This window comes from Malurus melanocephalus, unplaced genomic scaffold (genome assembly GCF_030028575.1).
Source record: "Malurus melanocephalus ecotype Western Australia unplaced genomic scaffold, MMel_1.1 scaffold_743, whole genome shotgun sequence".
NCBI classification, from domain to species: domain Eukaryota; kingdom Metazoa; phylum Chordata; class Aves; order Passeriformes; family Maluridae; genus Malurus; species Malurus melanocephalus.
In genome coordinates, this window is record NW_026623975.1 from 36410 (window position 1) to 62565 (window position 26156).

At 50.2% G+C, this 26156-nt stretch overlaps 2 protein-coding genes and 1 long non-coding RNA gene across 5 annotated transcripts in view; 1 reads left to right on the forward strand and 2 right to left on the reverse strand.

The window, feature by feature from the left end:
- Nucleotides 1-18299, reverse strand: part of PHACTR4 (phosphatase and actin regulator 4) — a 49926-nt gene extending 31627 nt beyond the window's left edge. The window contains exons 1-3 of one of the 2 annotated variants that reach the window (XM_057384749.1): nt 18246-18299; nt 17600-17651; nt 6986-7032 (exon numbers count right to left, since the gene is read on the reverse strand). In XM_057384749.1, the coding sequence (XP_057240732.1) occupies nt 6986-7001 (16 nt within the window). In that variant the 5' untranslated portion in view covers nt 7002-7032; nt 17600-17651; nt 18246-18299. Of the gene's footprint in view, nt 1-5101; nt 5161-6985; nt 7033-17599; nt 17652-18245 lie in introns of those variants that run through there. The other variant, XM_057384750.1, reaches the window with a different exon arrangement.
- Nucleotides 18300-20374: 2075 nt separating this feature from the next.
- Nucleotides 20375-22513, forward strand: LOC130584637 (uncharacterized). Its single transcript, XR_008966522.1, has 3 exons — nt 20375-20436; nt 21718-22139; nt 22277-22513. It is a non-coding gene; the product is annotated as an uncharacterized LOC130584637 (long non-coding RNA).
- On the reverse strand, nt 20433-25532 carry SESN2 (sestrin 2). 2 transcript variants are annotated; one of them, XM_057384739.1, is made up of 8 exons: nt 25366-25532; nt 25032-25226; nt 24455-24637; nt 23111-23261; nt 22832-22947; nt 21869-22059; nt 21311-21455; nt 20433-21233 (listed from the first exon to the last, which is right to left on the reverse strand). In XM_057384739.1, exons 1-8 carry the CDS (start codon nt 25468-25470, stop codon nt 21147-21149), a joined length of 1173 nt encoding a protein of 390 aa, XP_057240722.1. In that variant the 5' UTR covers nt 25471-25532; the 3' UTR covers nt 20433-21146. The 2 variants fall into 2 exon arrangements, with proteins under 2 accessions (XP_057240722.1, XP_057240721.1); XM_057384738.1 differs by adding an exon at nt 23969-24178 and having other exon boundaries at nt 21166-21455.
- Between the last annotated feature and the right edge of the window lie 624 nt (nt 25533-26156).

Genomic DNA, 26156 nt, shown 5'->3' on the forward strand with positions numbered 1-26156 from the left:
GGGACGGGAAAGGGACCTGGGGCGGCTCCGGGACGGGAAAGGGACCTGGGGACGGATCCAGAGCACCGGGAGCGGCTGAGGGAGCTGGAGAGCTCAGTCTGGAGAAAAGGAGGGTCGSGGGGAYCTCCTCATTCTCTCCAACTCCCTGAGCAGAGGGTGCAGCCAGGTGGGAGTCGGGCTCTGCTCACAGGGCTCAAGGAACAGAACAGGAGGAAACTGCCTCAGATTGTGCCGGGGAAGGTTTACAATGGATATTGGGGAAAACTTCTCATSAAAGGGTTGTCAGTCCCTGGCACATACTGTCTAGGGCAGTGGTAGAGTCCCCATCCCTGCAGGGATTTAAAAGCCGTGTGCATGTGGCATTTGGGGACATGGGTTAGTGGTGACCTTGGCACTGCTGGGGGAATGGCTGGACTTGAGGATCTTAGTGGGCTGATCCAACTTGAAGGATTCTGTGATTCTATGGTAATGAAATCGCACAGCTGAGTTACACCAGTGTGCAAAGCTCTACCTTACCGAGCCTTAAGAMTAGCTCTAATAGGCACCAGGATCCATGGCAGAGCCTGAATCTGCAAAGCTCAGCTCAGAACCTGCACARCCTAAGCACCCTCAGGCTGAACAGATCTGTACACGGAATTTAACAACTCCTATAAATGTTATTCTTCATGTGCGAGGGAATACAAATTTATCATAACCCAAACAGMAAATCCTTTTGAAATCTTAAAACCCCTGCATCACAGAACAAGACAAACCCAGGCTGGGTTGAAGAACCATGTTCTCCCTAAGCAGCTCAYGGTTATCGGCTCATCCCATCACAGCTGGATGGGTCCAACCTGKAAAAAAGCCACCTCATATCTCTGGCTTCTTGTTTGTTTCAGGAGRCAAAAGATACCTAGAGCAATCAGAGCCAGGGCTCCTTTCCAAGACAAAGGAGAACCGAGCAGATAAAGTGGTGATGTCAGCAGTGACAACATCCAAATGTTCACACTGGGACTGCAGCTCAGGACCAGCCTGAGGGCTTGGGAGTAGCTTTGTGCAGCCAACAGCTCAGCTAACACTATTTACAGCTCACAAAGGCAGCAGYATAATGAGAACATTCACTATTTTGTTTTTAAAAGGCCAGGTTTGCCACTCAGTCTGGACACATTGCTGCTGTGTGAAGAAACAGTAATAAAAAAAAATCACTTCATTTATACTAAACCTGCTTGCCTCTGGTTCCAGGCAGGCTCCTCTTCTAACCCCAACCCCAATAAAATCAGCTACTAAAATCCCTGGACAGAATTTACAGGCAGTGTTCCAGAAGCAAGGTCAATTTAACATCCAACAAGTTAAAAATGAAAACTAGGAACTCTGGAAACCTATCACCCTGCTCCATGCCATAATTGACCCACAGAACTCCACATTCACTGTTTCACAGCGAGTCACCCTGAATTACCCAGAGACTGATTACATGTCCTGCAAGCTCTTATCTCTTCACACAAGGARTAAGATTGTTCAATTTCATCATGAAGCACTTAAGTGACCATGACATTTCTCACTCAGCGTCAACTTCTGCCACTAAGTTGCTCCAACCACCTTGGAGGTCAAAGCATCTCCATCCCAGCACATCCATGGTTGATCCAGGAAGCCACAAAACCAGCAGAATTAACCTCTGCTTCCCCCGAGGCAGAGATACGGATACAAACTGCAAGACCACTTACCTCAAGGACTTTAAAAGTCACTCAAAATGGGGTGTCGCAGCATTACAAGGTCTCTGGCAGGCCAGCAAATAATCTCTRTCAAACACTTGGCTCATAGCACAGGAGGGAAAGGCAGCAAGAGTTCAGACACCTCCTCAAGTTGTGCAGGGGGGAAGTTACTGGGTTTTTATTTTCAGAAATGCCACACTAACTAGATGGATGGCTAAGCTGAACCATTTGCAAACACAGCAGGCAGAAAAGCAACACCAACATGTCATGGAGTGCCCCAAGCACCCTGACAGCACTCAGTACATTAATTACWCTAAGAACTAGAACAAATTTGAGAACAAAAGGCTGTCAGGATAATGCCCCTACTTACAGTAATGCTTTCAGGTAGGTAAGGAAATGCTTTGTGCTGCACCTTGTTTAAAAGTCAAATGGTCTCTGCTGAGATCAGTTCCACCCTCTGGTAACCTGCCTAAGGAACAGCAGGAATTTGCCTTTCTGCCTGCTTGCAAATTAGCACATATCAACTGTAATTAAAGATTTGATCTCAGGCACTTTGGCCACTTTGGTTCTTCTGCAGTATGGAACAGAGGAATGGTAGCGCTGCACACACATCATATGCAGGATCTGAGGGGAATCACAGCTTCTGTGTCGTCCTGGAAGAAAACCCCATTTTTTCATTCTGCACATTATGAAGAGATTTCCACTGGCTACTTAGCAGCARGTGCTCTTTTTTCAGCAGCGCTGAGCTGGTGACAGCAAAGCTCCCAAACCCAGAATCCTGCACATCAAACCCAGCACACACTGCTGGCACTGCCTGCCAGCTTCAGCAGCCTGGCTTCAACGGAGACCTTGGAGACCTTGGAGCCCCTTTCCGTTTCTAAAGAGGCTCCAGGAGAGCTGGAGATGGACTTTGGACAAGAGCCTGGAGTGACAGAACAAGGGGGAGCGGCTTCCTGCTGCCAGAGGGCAGGGTTAGATGGGCTACTGGGAATCCCTGGRGGATTGTGAGCCCTGGCACAGGCTGCCCAGAGARGCTGTGGCTGCCCTGTCCCTCAAAGTGCTCAAGGCCAGGCTGGACAGGGCTTGAAGAAAACTGATCTAGTGGAAGGTGTCCCTGCCCATGGCAGGGAGTGGAACGGGATGAGCTTTACAGTCCCTCCCAACCCAAAACCATTCCATGATTCTATAGTGGCTCCCATAATAGTTCTGAATCTCTGAGCATCTGAAGGTATAGCTCTGKTTTTTGGGGATAAAGATGGGAATCAGGCAGCCAGCCATGCATCCTGTTGAGAAAAAGCAGTAGAGCTGGTGAGATAAGAACCAAATATTCCCATTTTCAGCCTTTTCCTCTACTCAGACTGTATCTGGAGGCCGAGCCTCCAGAAGCAGCAGATTCATATCAACCTGGTTTCTTTCTGAGGCACRTAACCCAGGAGTCAGCTCAGATGCTAAAACAAATTCTTTTGCACAAAGTTGAAGGAATTGAAGGGTATTTCCTATTTTTAGAAGAAGAATTGGAAAAAAAGTAGCACAGCAGGAGATAAAGGGGATAAAAGTGAGCATGCAATAAAAAAGTAACTGCAGAAGATTCTTAATGCATCCATAAACTTAGTATTTCAAGAGCTTTCTAAACGAGCAGCTTTGGGTAACAGCTTGTGTGTGCAAAGGCTACTTCACTAATTTCCTCAAATGTTTTGCAGTTTCCCCATGGAGACTTAGACTTTTTAGGAACTAAAAGGTTCATATGCCAATACCTGCACAGACAGAAACTGTCAACAGAGCACAAAGTACAGGAGGTCAAAGGACCCAACAGCAAACACTTTGCATGAAAAGGCATTCCATGCTCCCTCTGAACCTGATCATTAATGATCACTCACTRCTGGGCAAGTGAACTGCAGCTCTGCTCCCACGAAAGGCTGATCCAGCRTGGCAGCAGAGCTTCCAAGGAGCCTTGGGCATGAGGTGAGACTTGCCCTGCCAAGCACAAAGCTTCCACTTCTAYATTTTGCTTTTCAGATCTCACAGATTTACAGACAGATGAAATACTAGATAGAATACAATTCCTTGACAAAGAAAAAGGTCCAAACCTAGCTCAGATCATGGTAAGGTGAGTGAGCAGTSTTTGGGAGGGGCCCTAGGCAGTGACAATACAGGCAGTAGATGGAACAGCAAAAACAGGTTCCAAAAATAGAGTGTGATCCTTCAACTGCACCACAGGAAGGATCTGAAGAGGGGGAAGGTGTTCCAGAGACATTTCCCTTCAACAGATTGCTTGTGTAGGTGGGACCTTGAGGAAGCTTGGCCTGGCAGCATGTGTATATTTAGATTTAATTTATTCCCCTCCCAGCAGTCCTGGCCCTGGCAGCTCCTCGGGGACAGCACTGTCCCTCCAGCAGAGACCACTCAGGGCTGGCCCCAGTGGAACACCAGCAGCACCTCTCAGAAAAGTGCAGGTTCAGAACCTCCTCCATCTCCACGTCACTGCAACCTGAGCAGCCTSTACATTGCTGAAGCCAATGCCAGTGACACAGGCGTAGCCTACAGGGAAGGAGCTCAGTTTTAAGTCCAGCATTAGTGACAAAGCCACGTGAGGCTGCCCTGGCTACGAGACACCCCCGCCTAAATTACTGCAGAGAGCTGATGTAAAATCATAGAATCCCACAATGGTTTGGGTTGGAAGGGACCTTAGAGCTCATCCCATTCCACCCTATGCCATGGACAGGGACTCCTTCCACTWGATCAGATTGCTCCAAGCCCYGTCCAAATTGGCCTGGAACACTTCCAGGGATGTGGCAGCTGCAGCTTCTGTGTAATCCATTCCAGTCCCTCACCACCCTCACAGGGAAGAATTTCTTCCTAATATCCAATCCAAACCCACCCTCCTTCAGTTTAAGACCACATGTGGCAACTGAACCTACAGTCACTTGCTCAGGGCCATGTCCCAAGGTTTGCCACTGGCTTCTGTGTCTTCTTCTCCATACTTTARGTACTCAGGATAGGGTTGTGAGCAAATTTGAAGTTGTATACCTGTTCTAAAGTATCATGTACGGACAAGCTCTGCAACTTCACTGCAGCTGCCTGGAGACCTGGCTTCCACTCATCCTCAGGGATGAGCATGAATTAAAATCTGAAGACAACAGCAAATTTCATTTTTAATTAGCCAGGGCAGTCAGCCAAGGAAGGCTCCCCCCCCCCACCCATGGCTAGTGAAAGCCTAACAGCTCAAAAGGATTTATGCTTCCCTGTGCATTCCCAGTGGCCATTCCAAGCATACCAGTTCAACCAAGCGCCAGCCATGCAGCATTTTGAGTGCAGTTMATATCCAACCAAGGAAGGCCAGCAATGCATCCAAAGCACCGGGCTGGGAAGGAGCGAAGGGCACAGACTCGGACTTCAGCTCAGCTCCAGCTTACCTCATCTCCGGGATCAACCCAGGAGTCCTGAACTTAGCAGCACTTGGAGAATCAATATCCTTAAAAGCAAAGGAATTTTAAGCACATTATAATACAAGATCCATCTGTTTATTCTGTCTTTAATAKGGGGCTCTGGGCTACCAGCACCAAGGAGGTAACACGTAAAGCTTCACGACCAGCCACGGGGGGTTCTGCCTATGCAAAGATTCAGTACAGATACTCCATCCTAAGCTCGAGTTGTTCAGACAGAAAGAGGAGGTAACTTTACTTAAGTTGACAAAATGCAAACAGAACACACAGCGTTTCACATCCCAGGCCAACAGCACTGCTCAAATCAGGGACTCTCAGAAACCTCAACGGGCTCCAGCCCTGTGTCTCACTGAYCTACCCAAAAACTGGGCTTCAACTGCACAAGACAAGGGACACAAAGCTTTGTGATGTGAACACAGCTGACTGTGGCAGTCCCAGCACAAGGCTGAATCCTGGTGAATAAGCAGARCTCAGTGATCACAGAAYCACAGAATGGTTTGGGACGAAAAGGACCTTGAATATTTAATTCACCCCCTGCTGAGGGMAGGGACACCTTCCATGAGASCGGGTTGCTCATAACCTCATCCAACCTGGCCCTTGATRTTGCTCAAAGCCATCCCAGTAATTCAGGCTTAGAGACTTAAAAATGGCCCAGCTGTGTTCTGTCCCAGGGCTGACCAGGAACTGCCACCTCCACAGCCACTGCTCCAGCCTCAGCTGCCAGTGCCACAATCACTTCACCTTTCACTTCCTCCACAAGTCATCAGTTGGAATTAGTTTGTCATGAGCAAAACGAAAGGGAAAGCAATCATCAGAGATTAAATGTGCACCTTACAGCCTGACATTGAGAAGGCACAGCAGTTCTTGCCACCAGGATTACAAGCACATTATGTTTTCATGCAGGAACTCTTGTCTCACAGATCAGGCCACTGGACTCCAACACACCAGCTCTGTATGAAGTGAMAAACTGGCCTTCATCTGCCTCACCAAGCACACTGCCCTGCTCACAAGTACATTCGTYCTCACAGTTTTCAGGATGGCATCACCTGACTGCATACAATAACCTAGAAATAATATTTATGAGTTAGAAGTCACCAATTGCAATATCACAGTCCTGAAGGTATGAGGGCAATATGCTACATGAATACTGGTTTCCCACAGTGCAGGCAAGAGMTTTCATGTAAATCTCATGTCAATGGTAGAGAAAAAAATGGGCATTTAACTTCTTTCTTGTAGTCATTTAAGGCAAACAGATGGAAGAGCTATTCAAGGCAATGTCTCAGCCAAAAATCTGTGAGTTTTAGTTACAACCATATCCTTGTATCAGTTAAACCTACCAGTGATGAATTTGCTTGCTTCAGGGCAAACAGTACACACTGCCTAAAGCAAGAGATGCAAATTTTAATTGTAAAAAAATTTAATTTTAAAAAGTCCTGTATCTTCTTCAAGACACAGCAGCCTAGATTAATAAATACAGAACAAAAGTCAGGAGCAACCAGGAGCTCATCCTCCTTTACATTTTGCCACGTGCCTTGTTCAAACCAGCTCATTGCTTCTGGCCTCTTCCCTATTAAGAAAGGGGATGTTATTGCTTTCAAGAGCTTGGGATAGCCAAGATGCCTGTATTCCAGGTTTCACAGATGGGAGATTCCAAACAAGAACTTCCAGATGGACAGACCTGGTCCACACCATAGAACAAGCCCAGCTGACACATCTACAAAACTRCATTACTCTCTAATCACCTTCTACACTTGAAGACATCAAGTTTAAAGTAATCAGGATCTTTGTGATGCTGAACCATGAAGGACAGGTCAGGTCCATAACCTATGGCAGGATATCTAAGGCTGTACTCACCAGCGTTCTCTTCCATTCCTCTTGCACGCTCGTGTCCGGAGCAATTCCTACAAAAACAGGAAACGAAGTCAACACACAAATTAAAATTCCAAGTGTGAACAAAGCTCAGATTTAGTTTCATTTCTCTATCAGCTCTGCTCAACCTACACAGAGCGAGCGTGGAGGGAACCTAGAGCAGAAATTCTGCCCCAAACTAGGAATAGTGTGGCATTGTCACTCCCGCTTTGAAGATCAGAARCTTCTAATCACACACACATACACTGTGATGGAAAGAAAAGAGAAACAAAATTAAGGTGCCATTATTATAAAGCAGCAATATTTGTACCGAGATAAAACATTCCACATCTGCCTCTTCAGGAAGGGATGTGCATGCTGTAAAAGGGAACAGCTACTGCTGATCTAGCAAAGGCAGCACAGCACATGCACAGGAAGTATTTCGGGTGTCATACAGCATCAAGTCACATCTGAATATACTGGGGCAGGGTGGAAGACAAAAAAATAAGGAACCAGGATTTTAGGAGCAAAGCCAGTTTTTCTCTGGAGAAAKTTCTGAAAGGAGGTGCAAGGGGAACCAAGTTTGGGGAAATCACAATGTGTCGATTTTGACAGATTACGTAGAACAGTAAAAACAGGCTCAGTATTTTAGAGAAAGGGAGGTTCTGTCCTCAAAATCTTGCCATTCAAACTTAGACAACCACAATTGCATATGTCAGTAGAAACAGCATGGGGTGCCTGGGGAAGAACTACAAAATAAGGTTTTCCCAGTGCTGAGGAGTCAAAGCCAGCCTTTATGCAGAGCCCACTTCAGCCTAACCTTTTCCACATAAAGGCCAGGCCAACTCATCACCTTCACTCCCAGCAGCAAAGCAGAGTTTGGTGGTTTAATTCAGCATCAGCTCAGCTGATCACTCTCAAATGACAACTTGCTGACTGTGCTCAGCTTATTCAAGAGCACTGGAGCATCCCAGGGCTGTGGTGTCAGTGAAGGCAACCACAACACACCATCCACGGAAGTTCTGCCCAGTGGGGCTTTTCAGCTGTGCTTTGCTCAGCTGTGTGGGTAAAATGCTTCTTTTGGATCAGACAACCATGCTCCAGGCTACTTCTCTCTGCTACAACTCCATTGCAGTGATGTTGGAATGGGGGGAAAACACCTCAGGAGCCATTAAAGCCTCAAAACATCTTTGGTGATCAAAGCTTTAAACAGCTGAGAAAAGAGAACAAGTATCTGTAAAGGTAGAACAAGTATTCTGGGCAGCAAGTGAGCCAGTTAAGAACATCAGGAGGTCTTGTTTCCAGAGGCAGACTGCCACAAGTCACTTAGGAAACACCCTCAGAATCACTACAGCCTCGCCTAATCCATTAACAGTTAAAATACAGCTTTCACACRCATTTTGGATGCGTGGTTTGGTGCATCCACGTGCTGCATCAAGCACACTACTTGCAAGAACTTGAATGAATGAACTGCAGAATCACCTAGGCTGAAAAACCCTCTAAGATGATTGAGTCCGACCATTAACACAGCACTGCCAAGGCAACCAACTAACCCATGTCCCYGGGTGCCATATCCATGTTTCTGAACACTTCCAGGAGTGGTGAGTCCAACACTGCTCTAAGCAGATTGTGCCATTGTTTGACAATCCCGGTGAAGAAGTTCTCCCTGATATTAAACTTCCCCTGGCACAACTTCAGGCTGTTTCTTCTTGTCCCATTCCTTGCTCCCTGGGAGCAGAGCCTGACCTCAGCTCCAATCTCCTGTCAGGGAATGCTCCCCTGAAGGCAGCAGAACCCCCATCCCTGCCTGCCCTTTCAGCGGGCCCTCCTGGGCAGGGAAATGGCAGCAGCCACCTCCACGCCTCAGCACAGAGGACAGCAGTGCTCCCACTCCCCCAGAGCCAGCAGGGACCTGGGTTTAATTTGCCTTTCAAGGGCATTCCTGAGCAGGCTGTGCTGAGCTTTGCATACTACAAGGGGCACAASTGTGCCTGGAATACTAATGCTGCCAGTCGGGTGCTGCTGGACACTCACTGTGCACACCAGAGACATCTGCCAACGCCTGACAGCATGGCTGGAAGCACCKCACTCTGTGCTGGGAGGATCTTGCTGAGCACAACACTAAATCCACAATATCTGGTTATTAACACAACAAGCACAAAAGGCACACTGGGGGAAAAAAGTGATGCCAGGRTAGAGGAAGAAGAAGCGAAGTCTGCACTCCTGCAGCAATGCCAGAGGCTACCAAAGCAGGAGCACACTGCTCTGCCTGCACTACAAAACAGGCACTTCTCACCAAAGTAATGGATAAAGCAGTGCAAATCCTGCTGCAAGCGTTAACTAGGACTGGCTAACTGGAAAGCTGGTTCAGGAATGGGTGGTTTGAGATAACCTGCCCCATGGAACAGAAATTTGCKTTTATCCCCTACTGTCACAGGTTTCCCAGATACCTAATCCTGAGAGAACGTGGATTTTTCGTTTCCTCTAGCATGACATGTGACAGCTTCTCTGAATATTCATGTCCCCTGTGTGCTCCCACATTCCCTGGGCCTGAGAGYGGTGTGAATWCCAGAGCCCTGCTGCCAGCACAGCTCAGCAGCTTTCAGTGCCCAGGACACTGCCCTGCCCCTCACTGCTCAGGCCATCACAGCAGCAGAACCACAGTCTTTGTCTCAAGACTTCAAACACTTGACAGTTTTTTTTCCCAGCTCTTTGTACCACTCTAAGAATATATTCCTGTTCCATTGACCTGGCTCTGAACTCCCAGCAGCAAGGTGATGGCTTTTTTCCAGCTAGGCAGCTAATCCACACACAACAGAAAACAACTGCTTCACAGCCATGCTGGAGCATTTTCCAGTTTTCCACCCTATTTCTCCAGTCTTCACACGCTCCCTGCTGCATAAGGAATTTTGTCTTTCCCAGCTCAGCCCGTGTGTTAAGCTCTGTCACATCCTCCCACAGCACCACAAACAGCCCTTGGACCTCCTCTCATGCCTTTCCATCCATTTCTGGCACCAGCACCGACCCAGCGGCTCCGGGAACAATCCCAGACCCAGCCCAAGCATGTCCAGAGCAGTGGGCTGGAAGGACAGGACCTCAGCAGCCCCAGCTCACACCACACCAAGCTGCACACCAAGGCACGCTGCTTTTTTCAGCCTTGAGGAATCCACCTCCATGAGCTTTACTAATCACCAGCTTCCCCCTCCTCATGTTCACATTTTCAGCAATCCCTACCCAGACCTCTGGAGCATTACTCATTCAGCTTCTTCAGAGTGAAGCTCATTAGATGGACCCCTCTGTCCTCGCTAATCATCTCCTCCAGTAACATGAACAGCTTCCTTCAAAAGACTATGGCATGCTTCCAAAAGTCCAGTTAAAACCTAAGCCAATGTTGGCTGTTCTTCCCAACTAAACTAGAAAACTGACAACTCTTCCAAGCAGAAGTGGCACATTACTTCTCCACAGTGTCTGCCAGCAGGCCTGCCTTAGGCATGGAAAGGCAGCTTCCATGGTGGCTCAGCTCTAAAGCACCATTCCAGAGGGGGACATGACAGCAGCTGGGCAGCTAGTACAGGGCTTTTCGTGCAATGAGACCCAAAACCCAAGGCTGTCTTGGAAAACAAAAAGCACATAGGGGAGAGAAAGGATGCTCTTAGAATGGTTTGGAACTATATCCATCAGTTGGAAGGRAAGGGAAGGGTTTAACACACACCCATAGCTTGAGGAACAGGGTCCTGCATTTATACAGACCATGACCCATGAAATTAAAACAAGTTCACCTAATAGCTACCAGATGATTWTTCATTTTGACCTAATATGGTGCTAGTAACAGCCAATAAACAAATACTGTATTACCATTTATTATGCCAGTTCAGCCCTTTGCTTTACACCACTCAAAAATGACATTACTACAGCAGCACCCAGAAGGCCAAATCCCCACAAGGTTCCCACTGGGGCAGATGACAAGAGCCCAGCAAGGGCTTGATGCTGCCCACAAGAGCTCACCATCATACCAAGAAAAAGTGAATAAGGCCAGCTGGGAGATGGAGGCCAGGCACAGAGAAACCTACCCTTCATCACACAGAAWATGTCCTGAGTCTTCCTCCCTGGTTTGTCGAACGCCACTTGAACGGTTGATCCAAGTCATCGGGACTCTCCCTAGCTGCAAATGTTTCTCAAGGACTAGACTCACAAACCCTCCCCAACTACCCGAGGGATCTGGCTGCCCATTTCTTTTCATAAATGCAGTTTCAGAAATAAAATCAACATTTTATTCTCTCACCAATCAAKCACTCCTTCCAGGAAGACAGATGAGCAGATTTTTGCTTAGCTGAGACAACTCCACCYAATGCCATGGGTCTGCTGGCCATGAAGACCCATCATGTCCTTAAAAGAAGGGCTGAAAAAACTCATTTTATCTGTCAGTAGTGAGATTAAGAGCATGGTAAACAATACAAAAATTCTCTTCTACAATGTAGAATAACTCAASAGCACCAAACTGTTCTCCCAAGGGATAGTTTACAGCACGGGTGCACAACGGGAGTTTAAATATTACAGGGGAAATTCTTAAAAAATCTAAACAGATCAGCCATGCCAAATGCTCTAATACAGATTACAAGACAAKGTGTAAAGGTATATTTGGGTTGGACAGAGTGGTACAAAGGGGAAGAGATGCACAAGCCTTTTTCCAGGTCAGTGGATGCCAAAAGGTCATCTGTTTTTCTGATTTCATTTAAAAACAAACCAGCTCCCCCTAAAAATCTTGGTTTGCTCATGTCCTTCAGTTATATGGTTTGAACATCATTTGCTGGTTTCTGCAAATTGCTGGAACTGCAATTGCTGGTTTCAAAATCCTCTGAGCAGCCTCGGTTGACCCAGTTTGTTTCTGCACTAATCACACACTGGGCAGTAGAGAGGTCAATTGGAGGGAAATCAGAATATTCCCCCTCAATAAAACCACAGATTAAACCCAGTTGTTCTGCAGCCTAATCTGGCAACGTGTCAATTAATGGGGTGCACCAGTAATTAATGGCCTGGCAGTTTTCCTCTCTTTCCAAGGATCCCAACACTTCAGGCAAGCCACCAAGAGATTCCAAAGCACGAGGATTTGTCAGCCCCAGGTTTTGAAATAAGCAGGACTTTGCTGATCATAACCCAAGGGCAGGGACTACCCAGGAATTCCAGTTCAACCAGTTCCACACTTTTTACCCCTCATTCCTTCTACTTTCTYGGAACAAGAGACAGCAACAAAATCCTACCCCAGTCTATACAGGAATAAACAATTCATTACAATGAAAAGCCACCTGCTCCCCCCCCAGAGTTCAAAGCATTTCCAAATTGCAGCTCTCCCTCAGCCAGCACAGATGGACACAGCAGACTCTGCTTCGCTTCCAGCACAAAGCCCAAGGGCAGAGGCTGCCTCCACCAGAGCTGTTTTGTTAAGGGATCACAACATCGACCAGCAATACTCCAGCCACAAAAACAACTCMGACTCACTCCTAGCCCAATTAAACTGCAATCTGCTAAAACACACACAGGCACTCTCTGGCTTTTGGGGACTCCATCCCTCTGCTGGCAGATCACATCTTGAGATCTGACTGATGCATCGCCTGCTCCAATGACCCCAGACGATTAAATTTAACATGCAATGGCTCAGTCACTACCAGAGATTTTCACTCCCATTCAGGACGATGCTGTGCAGGAAGGAAATAACCCCTYTGGAAAAGAAGCACCCTGAAAGCAGGCAATAAAACACTAAAATGCAGCCAACATCTCCAACAGACTCTTKGCAATGGACATATTCCCCTCCTGTTTAATGGAGATACAAATCTGCTCCTAACAGATTCCTGTTTCACCTGCCCTAGYTGTCACAAGCAGTCACGTGCCACATCAGAACCACAATTTCAGAAGAGGAAGCTTTATTTGCTTTTAAAGTGCTCATGCTCAAAAGARGGCAAGGACGAAAAGAGGATGATCAATGCAGGCAAACATTAAACTGTCACACTTCCCCAAAAGCAACCMTAACACCAGCTTCAGACAAGGTTTTGCTGAAGCCCAGCTCCTCAGCAGCACTGTCAGAGAACTCTCATCCCACGGAGGGACCCAAGAGCTGGTGCTCTTCTCCGGGATCAATGTCTGCTCATAGCTCAAGAACACATTTTATATGACACCAGAGCAAGGCAACGTGGCTCCAAATCCACAGAAAACCACGACCCACCACGTTATCTTGAGGATGCAAATCAAACCCCTTGCTGCTGGCATTAAGAATGAAAGTTCCAATAGCTTCCTGCAGCAAAGTCACCTTGGAAATACAGAAGAATCTGAGCTTTCAGTACAACTTTCAGGACAAGACTACAGTTGTAAAGAGTGTCCCAACAACTTCTGAGCCAACGGATAATATCAAACCCTGAGGGAAGGGTTTGTGGAGAGCACAGRAAGACTCAAGTAATCTACAATCACAAGTTTAATTATCTTAAATGATAATCAGAAGTTAGTAATATGAACATTCACATCAACATAAGGAATCCTACTCTGCATTTACTCAGCAGTGCAGCCACACATCACAGTACAAAGCAATGCTCATGCCATAATATTAAGAATAGTAATACTATTGAAACAAAAGAGCTGTTTCRGTACTCATTACATGCACCAGAAACGCAAACCAGAAATATCCTTCAATATTATCCCCCATGAAATTACTCTGCTCAGAAGAAGACAGGAATAATCGACCACAACATTCATGTGAACCCACAACGGATTGAGAACAAACTCCACCTGCTCATTAAAGATTTCACTGCTATAGAAACTATGATTAAGTACACAGAGCCACGAATCAGCCACCTAAAATGAAGGTAAGCCTTGGCAAGCACAGCAGAACCTAGCACACTGACATTTCAGCCACGATCAGCCCCCCAAAACTGTGGCATTATGCAGAAAAACAGCTTTATCCAGACATTTCAGCTCCCATGAACATTTAATCTTTCTTACCTYTGGGGTTGGTTGTTTTAGGGGCTCTCTTGATTGTGGCAATGCTTAAAGCTGCACGTGCTCCTTACAGGAACAGCAAACAGGCTCCAAATCCATTTTGCCACAACTGGATAAAGCACCTAAAACCAAAGCCCTGATGCCYCTGGACCAGCTGTGTCCCTGCCCTGCAATTCCAATCAAGCCCACAGAAAAGCAGCAGGAAAATGGCAGGGCTTACCAGCAGTTCCCCAGTCTAGTCTCTGAACAAAGTGGATTTAAAAGAGGTTTAATTTTCCCAGAGGCTAATGCTCTCAAATCAGAATAAATCCTCCAAAAGAAGAGATTATCCATAAATTTACTAGTTAGAAATGTTAATGTATCCAGTGTTTATGCAAGGACTGCTGCTCTCCATGCAAGAGTATCACCTATACAATTCCACATTAAAGGAGAAATGAATTTCTGGTAGTTTCTGCCCCACCTCCCTTTCCAGGCTTAAATGTAGCACTGCAGCTTTATAAATTCCACTTCCCAAGAGCAGCAGGAATTTACTGCAGAATAAAGGCAAACTTTTTTCTATTTCACTGAAAAATCCCCCTTTGGAAAGAAGTTAATACAAAAAACAAGATCCACAGGCAGAAAAGCTCGGTGTGAAACCTGAATCAGCACTTAAATTAAAAAATTGCAGAGTTAAAACTCCTGATTACACATTCACAAAAATACAGGACAAGATGCAAATGAAGAAACAACTCCTTGAATACAGCTGGTGCTGGACTTACCCAACATACCTGCTACTCAAAAATCTATTTCCAGGGCTCAGCAGAGAGAAACGATTTGGACCACTCTGAATTCTGGTATCTTTGCCATGGGTGCTGCGTGTTRTTTCTCTCAACTCATTCAAGTTAGATGAAGCCTGTTCTTTTGGCTAACAGCATTTAAAGCCTCTCTCTGGAGACAATTAGTCTTCCCTCCCCCACCCTGTCCTCAGCAGAAAGAGCAGAGAGTCACCAGTAAAGAAATTCAGGCAATGCCAACCAGGATGTAGCTGGGACCAAAGCTGCCCCTCTCCTCCCTATCTCAGAACAGCTCAGARTCAAAAGCATCCAACACCAGAATGAACACAGTAATTTTCAGATTAAGGGCTTCACCACTTTGAAATCGGGAAAATGACAATTTCTCATCTACAAGGAGCAAAATACCAATGTGGCATGACTAGATGTTGTGCCTGGTCACCTTCCAACCCTGACAGATTATCCTGAGTCATTCAAAATCAGTAGATAAGAACCAGAATTGGGAAATCTGCAGTCTTTTACCTCTGAACCCAGGCCTGTCATCCAACCATTCACAAATCACAGCAGCCTCCACACTTCTGCTCCTACTCCTACTGAGATACAACAAGTCCTCCAGAAAGAGAAAAATTAAGGACAGTCACCATTGGGAAAACACCCCTGCTGAAGACCAGCAAAATTCTGTGTATCTAAATGCCAACCCCCTATGTGGAATCTGCCCTTGGGCCCAGGGGCACAGTGTGGAAGGATTTAAAGCTCCAGCCATGAGAGCTGCTGCATTCCTGTCCTAACCATGACCCCCTGCACAGGGAAGAGCTGGGAATAGTCACCACCACAGCACTGACAAGGCAGCAAGAAAGAGCAGCTAATTAACTGATAAAAATAGATCTCGGAAAGGGCTTTTTTTCCCTCGACACAAAGCTGGGGCCCAATGCTACCACAGTTGTGCATCCACTRGTTTTCCACGGGCTCCAAACTTGCCTGCAAAAAATAAAAGCATTCTCACACTCAGAAAATAAGCCCACACGGCACTTGTATGCAGAAAATGACAGCTAAAGAGAATTAGGGAACTAATTATGAATGACCCAAAGCATCTCCACTCCCATCTTAATAGATGCAGGAGCAAGATGACATCTTTGCCCCCAACAGCCTTACCAGCTTCCCTGCATTCTCTCCAGCCAAAAATTCAGGTTCTGCCTGAAAAATGACACGTTTTGAGGTGATCCAAATAATCTCAAGGATATTTGCAACTTTCTTCATTCACTGTATCACTGAGACCAGCCAGAAAAACCCAGTTCTGCCTTTAAGCCTCCTCCTCTCCCACCCCGGCCAAACACAGGATTTGTACAGCTTGTAACTGAATATTCATCACCAACTAATAAACCTGCAGCAACCACAGTCTCAGTGATTTCTAATATATATAATGCTCCAACACATGCCAAACACAATGAAATTTGATCAAAATAGAAGCCATTTGTTTAAATACAAATGATTTGGCTCTCAAAACTGTCATCAAATTAAACTGGAAATCAAATTAACCAGTGACTGAATGAAAGCTGTATAATCACAGATCACTGATCCAGCAGCATGAAAACAAGGATGCAATCACATTCCCCCTGTTTGTGGCACTGCCCCATGCTCCCAACAGGACTCCCACTCCAGCTTCCAGAACTTSAGAATGCTCTGTGTCTGAGACACAGTTCACTTCTTGGTAACCTAGAAAGTAAATGTTCCTTGCAAAACATTTATYATTATCAGATAACAGCATCACATGTGTGTTACACACTGACACRTTTGAAAACACCTTGTTTTGGGACAGAACAGTGCAGTCATTCCCAGCACTGTCAGCAAGAACAGCTTTAAATCTACTCAGAATGAGAAAGGGGTTTTGTTGCCATCACTGTCAGATACTCTGCTTCAGTTGGTGTGACTGTACCAGCCTTGTCCCTCACAACTGGCCTCATTTTAGCTTTATTTTGCCCTTTTTTGCTGTCTTCACAAAAAGGAATTTAAGACATGTACGTTTACAATTTTAGGTGTTGCCTACTCTTAAAATCAATTTTGATTCATTTAAAAAGTTTGCTTGAAGAGCATCAGGCATTCCTCAGGAAATCACAGCACGAGGAGAGGAATCTAATTACACTCCCTTGTAACTTCTATAGCACATCAAACTAACTCACCTGAACATCCCTTACCCACCAAGAGTGGACTATGGAAACTTCATAAATCACCTTCCCTAATTCTGCCCAGGACTCGCTGAYGAGCTTGTTTTTCAAAGGCAAATTTCAAGTATAACACTCACTCCTGTACAAGTCCAGATTTCTTCAAGCAATAAAGAAACAATTACAAGAAGAGAAGGTTCCTGGGAGATCTCACTACAGTCTTCCAGGACTGGAATGAAGATTATAAAAAGGGAGAATGTTTTTTTATACAGGCAGAAAGTGGCAGAACAAGGCGAGCAGTATCAAACCAAACAAGGAGACATTTCGATGGGTATTGGGAAGCAATCCACCCCTGTGAGGTGCTGAGGCCCAGGCTGCCCGGAGCTCTGGGGCTGCTCCATCGCTGGAAATCTCCGAGCTCAGGTCAGACAGGGCTCGGAGCAGCCTGGGACAGTGCAAGGAGCTCCTGCCTGGGGCAGGAGGAGCARCAAGAGGAGCTTTAAAGTCCCACCCCAAGCCATTCTAATCCAGGACATTCTGGGATTGACTCCCACTTCTCTTTCTAGGTTTGTGGAAGCAGCATTTAAACATCCTAAAGCTTATAGGAGCTTTATAGTTCACTTCAGCCTCAGCTGAGCTTTTTCTCACATCGTTCATCTTTTTTGCAGTATTTCAGCCCCAAAGAAGGGCASCAAGCCCTCACCTACCTCCACCTGGACAAATACAACGCAGTGTAAGGCACAGAGGTAAATAATTCATCTGCGTGCAAACAGAAGGAAAGAACAATTAAGCCAGAAAGCACAGCGGGGCGTTTCAAATTACAGTCAACATTAAGGCAAGAGAGATCAAACAAAGAAATACCAACGGGGCTGCCTCAGACAGAACTTTGGGAAAGGTGGAAACACTCAAGGCAAAGCACAGGAGGGCAGCAAGGACAAAAACCCGGGTTTTACTGTAGTCCCAGCCCAAGCCATTCAGGGTTTCCGAATTGTCCCAGGAAGGACAGCAGCGAAGAGGGACGGGAACTCCGCTCGCTGTGTCCGGAGCCGGCACAAGGAGAGTGTTTGACCCGCCAGCCGATTGCCGGGGAGCCTCCCCGGGCCGCCCCCGGTGCGCTCCGCCAGCAGCGCCGGCACAGCCCCGGACCCTCCGCGCCATCGCCGGCTCCCGAGCCGCCCCCCCAGTGACCGCCGCTTCTCGCCTCCCGCCCCGTTCCTTAGGCCTGGCCCCGGGCAGGGGGCTCGACAGGCCAAGCAGGGGCTCTCCGGACCCGTCCTTTCCCCGCCGGGGCTCCCCGGGCCGTACCGGCGCTCCCGGCCCCCGCCCGCCCTCACGGCCCCCGCCCGCCCTCACCTGCAGCGGCCGCCGCCTCCGCCGCAACCCGGACCCGCCGGAAGCCGCGCGCGGGGCATGCCGGGAGTTGTAGTGCCGGAGCGACACGCCCCCACGGCGGGACACGCCCCTACTGCAAGACACGCCCCCTATTGCAGGACACGCCCCCTGTTGCAGGACACGCCCCCTATTCCAGGACACACCCCCTGTTGCAGGACACGCCTCCTGTTGCAGGACACGCCCCCTACTGCAGGACACGCCCCCTGCTGCAGGACACGCCTCCTGTTGCAGGACACGCCCCCTATTGCAGGACACGCCCCCTATTGCAGGACACGCCCCCTATTGCAGGACACGCCCCCTATTTCAGGACACGCCCCCTATTTCAGGACACGCCCCCTGCTGCAGGACACGCCCTCCCCCGGAACAGGGAGGAGTGGGGGCGTTGGGGATTGGGGTTGATGGGGTTGGGGTGGGGCTTTGGGGCAGGAGGGGATTTGCGGTGGGGGATTGTGCGGTGCGGGGGAGGTTGGGGGAGGCTCTGAGGCCGGGGCTGACTGATCATGGAGGGTTGGGGTGGGCAGTGCTGGGAGTGTGGGATGAGGCTGTGGAAACTTGCTGTGGGGGGTGCTGGAGGTGTAGGAATGGGGCTTTGGAGTCAGGGGTTGACAGAGGAGAGTTGGCATGGAGGGTGATGGGGTGTTGGGCCGCGATGAGGGTTTGGGGTTTKCCCACAGAAGCCTGAGATGATTCTCTTGGTTACCTCGGAGGTAGATTTATCCTTTAACACTCCGGCAAGGGAAACCTGACCCTGAAAACCTCAGGCCTCCGAGGGGAGCTGCTGTCACGACTCCCCCCACACCGCAGCCTGGTCTGGTGCAAGGTAACCCTGCCCAGGGCAGGGTGGAACGAGATGAGWTTTAAGGTCCCTTCGAACACAAACCGCTCTGGGATTTTGGGATTCCGGGGCAGCATCGAGCGGGTTCCAGCGAGCGGCCGGGGAGGACCGGCCAGTCCCGACCCAGAGCTTCAGGCCGGTCCCACCCGCCCGTTTTCAGCCCCTGCGAGGCCAGGCTGGAGCCGGGGCGCTTTGGGCTGTAAATCCGAACAGCTCCGGGCTGTGGAGCCGGTCTGTCCCCTCCATTGTCCTGGCAAGTGTTGGGGACCCCCTCGCACGCACCAGGGTGCTCGTCCCTGGCTGCTGCAGAGCTGGGGGTGCGCGGGGGCTCCCCTATCCCGGGTGGTGACAGCAGGTCCTGAATCAGGGCTGCTCCCAGCCCTCCCCGCACCATCCCTGCTGCCTGGCTGCTTCCCAAGGACTAAAATGTGCCAGCAGCCATTTGGGGTGCCCAGAGCCCACAGCTYCCCCGGGATAAGCCAAATCTATCCCCAGTGAGGACAGGTTGTGAGCTACATCATGACAGACCCGTTGTCATCTTAAATCTAAAGCAATGAGCATTTTCCCTGCAGAAAGCTGGAAGTTTATGTACCCCATCCTGCCAAGCTCTTCTGCTGTGTCTGCAAGGATAGAGCTCATTTTGGGGAGCTTGTGGAGGGACCCTGAYTCCCAGCCTTCACCAGGATGGCTCCTGGCACCTCCCGTGCAGAGCTGGTCCCTCCTCAGGGATTTATCAGCAGCTTCCAGGGGCTCCTGCCCACGCCCTGATAAATGCTGGGCTCCTCATCACGGGCCTGGGGTGTCCACAGTGCTGCCTCACCCCCCCAGCACCAGTGCAGCTCAGAGCAGCAGATCAGAGCATCTCACGGGACACCCACAGGGGGATGAGTGTCGTGTTCAAATCCTGGCTTTGCGAGAAGATGACACAGCCAGGAAAGACTGGAAACAGTCACCACAAGGAGGATGCACTGAAGTCAAACCTCGGCCCCTCAGGCAAATGGAGAGTACTCAAACCTACAACATCCCCCCTTGGACAACTCAGGGATGCTGCTCCCAGGCACCCCCAGAGCAGCAGGACCCCTGCACTCTACTCATGCCCCTGGTGCTGACCAAGGGGAAAGTGAAAAAGGAGAGAAAGAATAAAAAAAGAACTCATTTATTTTTTCAAACAAGATTCATAGCAAAGTTACAGGGGCATTTCTATGCCCAGTCAGAAGTAAACAACAGCCAAAATTAGAGAAATAACTTAAGTGGAGCTATGATTCAAGAGCCAAACCAATGGTGGTGATGCTGCTGGCCCTGGATCCTGCTCCCCAGGTGAGCTGCGCTGCTGGGAGTGCTCGGCTGTGTCTGGATAAAGCCATGGTCACCCTATCCCACCCTGCCCCAGCACAGCTCCCCACCTCAGCCCCTAAAGCTAAGGCAGCGGAGATGTGCCAGTGATTGSAAAAAGATGCACAAAGGTGTAAAACACACTCAGGTATTTCTGTCCTTGCCCTGCTCCTGCCCTGGCACTCAGRTTAAAGGCACTTCACATCCCAAACCGCAGGGGATGAGGCAGAAAGGTGGGGAGGGGGTTCCTGGACAGCACTCCTGTCTCCCAGCACGGTGGGACCCAAACAGCAGGGATAAAGCCTGTTTACTCTCTGGCCATCTCTGGCAGGGGAACAGTCCTCTGGGGTGGCAGCCTTGGTGCCAAGACTTGTCACAGGGGTGTGACACCAGCACTGCACCCACAGACACCCCAGTTCGGCTACATTCAGGATAACCCGAGAAAGGCACAGAGCAGTGGAGCATTCACAGCTCTGCCAAGCCCAGGGCAGCGCTTCAGGGTCTTCCCAGCAATGACAGCTTCTTGGGGCTCCCCTTTCCTGGGAGAAAGCACAGAGAAGCACCCACTTCCCTTGCACAGCTCCAAGCCCATTAAGCAGGGAGACAATGCTCCAGATGAGTCTTCAGGGTACCAGGTGCCCCTGGGCCTTTCCTGCACAGCCATGGCAGRAGGAGGAGGAGAGAGCAGAGGCAGCTCAGGTCATGTAGTGCGTGAGGGCCCTGAGGGCGTAGAGCAGAGCCGCCTGCATCCGTGCCTCCAGCAGGAGCAGGTTGATGTGCACCTACAGCGAGAGCGGAGTCAGGGCGTGGGGTCAGTACCCCCAAACACTCTGCCAGGAGGGGARGGGAGGGACAGCACCTTCTCCGAGTGTTTGAAGTGCCTCCAGAACTGTGTGTAGATCTGCTTGCTTGTCTTCTCTGGGTAGCAAGCCACTGTCTTGATGTAGATCTTCAAGTTGCGCTCCAGGAGCTGGTTCACCTCTCCGTAGTTGTAGTCRTCATAGCTGGAGAGAGGAGGATGTGTTATTCCAGCCACAAGACTTGTGCATTCATAGAATCATGGAATRGTTTGTGTTGGAAGGGACCCATCCAGTCCCAGCACCTCCCATGGACAAGGACATCCCCTACTAGACCAGGTTGCTCCAAACCCCATCCAACCTGGCCTTGGACACTTCCAGGGATAAGGATTCCACCACCTTTCTGGGCAAATTCTGCCAAGGCCTCACCMAACTTATAGTAATTTCTTCCTAAATTCTCCTTTTCCAGGCTGCTTCTGAACCTCAGCCAAGCCCACCAACAGCATCATTTTCCCTTAGTGAAACAGCACCAACACACTGACAAAGGCCAAGTCACTGGACGTGCTCCTGGGCTCTTCCCCAAGAGGAGAAGGAACCCCAGCCACGTTTTGGGGACGTACCGGATGCCGAAGACGCAGTGGACGTAGTTCCAGATGGCGCGGCGCAGCATGGAGGTGTCGACGCCGCAGTGCACGGCGATGGTGTTGTAGGTCAGGTTGAAAACCACCTGGAACTTCTCATCCAGGAGCTGCCCCACGTCCGGGTACAGGCGGTTGATCAGCGAGTAGCCGTGGTCCTCCCAGGTGTAATCCTGTTGGAGAAAGGATGCTGGGATAGAGGTTTGATGGGGAAAAGCGGCGTCCCTCTGTCCTGGTTTCAGGCACTATAGAGGTAATTTCTTCTCAGTAGCTGTTCCAGTGCTGTGTTTTGGATTTGGAATGAGAAGGGTGTTGGTAACACACTGATGGTTTCGCTTTTTGCTAAGCTGGGTTTGTCCTAAGTCAAGGACTTTTTTTCTCTTGTTTCAGGCTCTGCCAGTGGGAGGAGGATATCCAGGACAGGTGACCCAAAGTCATCAGAGGGATATTCCACACCAAAGAACGTCATGCCCAGTATATRGACTGGGCAGAGTTACCCAGAAGGGGCCAATCTGGGTTTGGGAAGGAGGGTCTGGCATTAGTCAGTGGGTGCTGAGCAACTGCATCGTGCATCACTTACACTGTCATTATTATAATTATTTACCATCAATACTGTATTTTACTTTATATTCAATGATTAAACTTTATATTCAATGATCAAGTTGTTCTTATCTCAACATACAAGTTTTATTTTGATTCTCCTCCCTGGTTCGGGGGTAAGAAAGCTGGGGCTAAGTGAGCAGCTGCATTGTTTCATCTCCAGCTGGGCTTAAACCATAACACCCTCCAAGGCCAGGGTCGTAGGGTGGGATCTCCCCCTAAGGTGACASCCCTGCCAACTTTCAGCACCTGGTTGCTCAGCTCCAGCCCTTCACCCACTGTCCACAAATCTGGGAACAACCCCAAGTAGGAGCCCCCYGACCTGAGCCACTCCTGAGCACCCACCTGTGCATGGAAAGTGGGGGGTGGCTGCTCCCCCCTCCGTGTGAAGTCCTTATATCCAAACTCAGGGTCTTCCAGGAAGCAGCGKATGTTGGACTGCAGGGAGGGATCTGAAAAATCTACAAGGCACCACGGCAGCAGCCATGAGCCCAGAGAGAACCAGCACTGCACCAGGAGCTGATCCTGCTCTCAGGCAGCTACTGGCTCCTTCCCCCTGTCCCCTGGGCTCCCCTGCCCCATGGGGACCTTAACCCCAGCCAGCTGCCCCCTTCATGTTCTTACCTGAGGAAGGGACCAGCAAACTCTCTGTCTTCTCCAGCTCAAAGTGTGTTGTCATCTCCTCCTGTGTGACTCCTTCCTCCTCCAGCTGGTTTTCCTGCAGCAGCTTCATCTTCTCCATCAGAACCTCCACCTCCTGCATGGCATCTGTACCCTGAGGAAGCACAGGGCAGGGTCGATCCTGCCCTTGGTCAGCCAGAGGGACCCCCAAGCCCAGATCTGCTGGCACTTGGGGAACTCCCAGGACTGCTCAAACAAGCATCTCCCTCTGGGTTTGTCCWGCCTAGATTCCAGCAGCTCCCATGACCCATCACTGGGCCTGGCAAGAGGGTGAAGTCCTGTGGAGGACGTGGAAGATACTGCATGGCCCTAAAGCATCTGCTGTTCCCAAAAAAGGCCACAGAGATCTCTGAGAGCTGGAGCTCCTTTGCTCTGGAGATAGACTGGGAGAGCTAGGGCTGTCCAGCCTGGAGAAGGGAAAGCTCCAGGGAGACCTTAGAACCCCTTCCTGTGCCTAAAGGAGCTCCAGGAGAGAGGCTTGGAACAATAGCCTGGAGGGACAGGACAATGGGGTATGGATTCCCACTGCCAGAAGGAAGGGATGGATAGGATACTGTGAAGGAATTCTATCCTGTGAGAGTGGTGAGGGCCTGGCAGAGTTTGTCCAGAGAAGCTGTGGCTGCCCCATCCCTGCCAGTGCAGGTCTAGTGGAAGGTGTCCCTGTCCATGGCAGGGGTGGAACGAGATGGGCTTTAAGGTCCCTTSCAATCCAAACCATTCTGGGACTCCCAGGGGAAGCCCCATAAAGCACACAGTACTCCACCATGCCCTCACACTGCTGCAAGGCAAAGCCCCTCTTACCCCAGAGCCCCCCATGCTGTCGCCAGAGGCAGGGCTGCTGTCGCTGTGGGGTGAGGGGGGCCAGCAGCTGCTCCCCCCATCCTGGTCCTCCTCAGGTTTGATGCCGCAGCCAAAGACAAAGGATGCGAGTGAGTGGTAGTGGGTGAGGAGCACCAATGCCTGCACCAGCTCTGCCAGCGACCAGCTGTCCTCCCCCGGCTTCAGCAGAGCCTGTGACACACAGAGGGGTTGCAGAGATGCCCCAGCCCCCAGCTGTACCACCCCCACCCACAGCTTGGTGCTGGGGCAAGCCAAGGGCAGGGACACGGGAGTGTGTTTGGGAAGTGCCTCACCCAKATACCCATCGGGGAAAAGTCACCCCTTCCCATCCCAGTGACCCCCTCAGCCCTGACACAGTTAAATCTGGGGGCTGTGCAAGCAGGGATGTGGCTCCTGGGGTCAAACTGTGTTTGGGGGGAGATCTGTGCTGGCAGCATCAGCTCTCACCTCAATATGCTCCTTGGTGACGAGCCAGGGCCGGTGTGCCAGCAGCTTATTGATCTCATTGAGGTTTCGCAGTTTTGGGGGGGCACAGTGCAGCCCCTGCAGCCACACMGGGTTGCCCCCCACCTGCAGGAACTCCCCCATGTGCAATCCCACCAGGTAGGAACAGCGGTGCCGGGCTGCTGCCTGTGGGGAGAGCAGTAGTCAGCCCCCAGCCCTGCTATGAGCCAAGGCAGGGAGCCACACTGTTCCCAGATCGATCCTGGAGGATCTTCCCTGGGGATACAAGTTCCAGATACGGGAGGTTTTCCCCCCAAACCATCAATACCAGTCCCCAGGGGTCGTGGAGGGCAGGTGTTGGGGTACCCGGGGTGGGCACCTCAGATCAGAGAGYGACCCAACTGTGGGGTCTCAAATGCCTCCTGAGCAGCGGTGCTGGGACCCCATCAAACCCCTTCGGACCCCACATGAGAGAAGGATTCATCTCTGGGGTCCCAAATGCCTTCCTGCCTGCTGAGCTGCAGTGCTGGGACTCCACAGAGCTCCCWGTGTCCGACATCCCCCGGCCCCTGCTGCTCACCATGATGGCGATGTAGTGGCGTTTGTGGTAGGGCAGGGGCCCATCCATGCGCAGCAGGAGGTACTGGGTCTTCCAGAAACTGCTGAGGTACTGGGGGTGCAGCCCCATAACCATGGCCACGTGGTCCACCCTGCCAGCCGAGACGAAGTCCTTGAGGAGCTGGCGCAGGCTGCTCTCCCCACCTTCCTGTGGGACCTGTGGAATGGGGAAAGGAGGGAAGTGAAGGGCTGTGAGCTGTCGGCCCCCACTCTTCCCAACATCCCCCTAACCTAAACGGAGACACTCCCCAACAAGCAGGATGAAGGCACCAAGAGCACCAACATCAGATCCTCACCCCACTGCAAGTGCCCCGTCTCCGGAACGGACACCGCCGGTGCCTCCCGTTGCCCATCTCCCTGTTCCAAGCCCTGGGGGGCAGGGGGTGTTTGGGGGTCTCCATGAGAGATCCTACAGAGCCTGTCCAGCTCAGCCTGTGGGTTGAGTTGTTTGTTTGGGCTCTGGAGTGAAGGGGAGGAGATGGGGCTCAGCCCCACCAAGGGCGGTGACGAAACCAGGGCACTATCTCTGCATGAAGAGGAACATCTGGATGGTGGCTGCTGAGATAGGGCTCAGGTGCCCTGGGGATTTCAGGGCAGAATTTTGGGGTGGGCCTTTACATCACAGGGGAAACAGAGATATGCCTGGATGAGTGGGGAAACGGAGGCACAGGAAGGGCAGGCAAACACCAGGGTGAGACACAACTGTGCCCCCAATCTCCAGAATGATCCCCCCCAACCCTGCCCCAGGGATCCCCCTGGRCTGGGTGAACCCTCTCTACCCCACTCCACCAGGCACCAGGAACGGGCAGGTTGGGACCCTTCCTGTCCCCCCACCCGCAGCAGGGAAGGGTGAAGGAGCCCCCCATCCCCATTGYTTTACCTTTCCCAGGGGAATGAAGGTGCTGGGGCCCTTCACCAGCTCCCGGGGAACTTTGATCCCTGGTTCCGAGGAAGGAAGGAGCAGCCAGGAGTCACCGGAGCACCGAATGTCCTCGTCACGGTCACCGGAAGGGGTGACTCAGGCAGACACCGGCACGGGCATCGCCCCCGCACTTTGCGTCAGGCTGGCAGCGTCTGATGGAAGCGG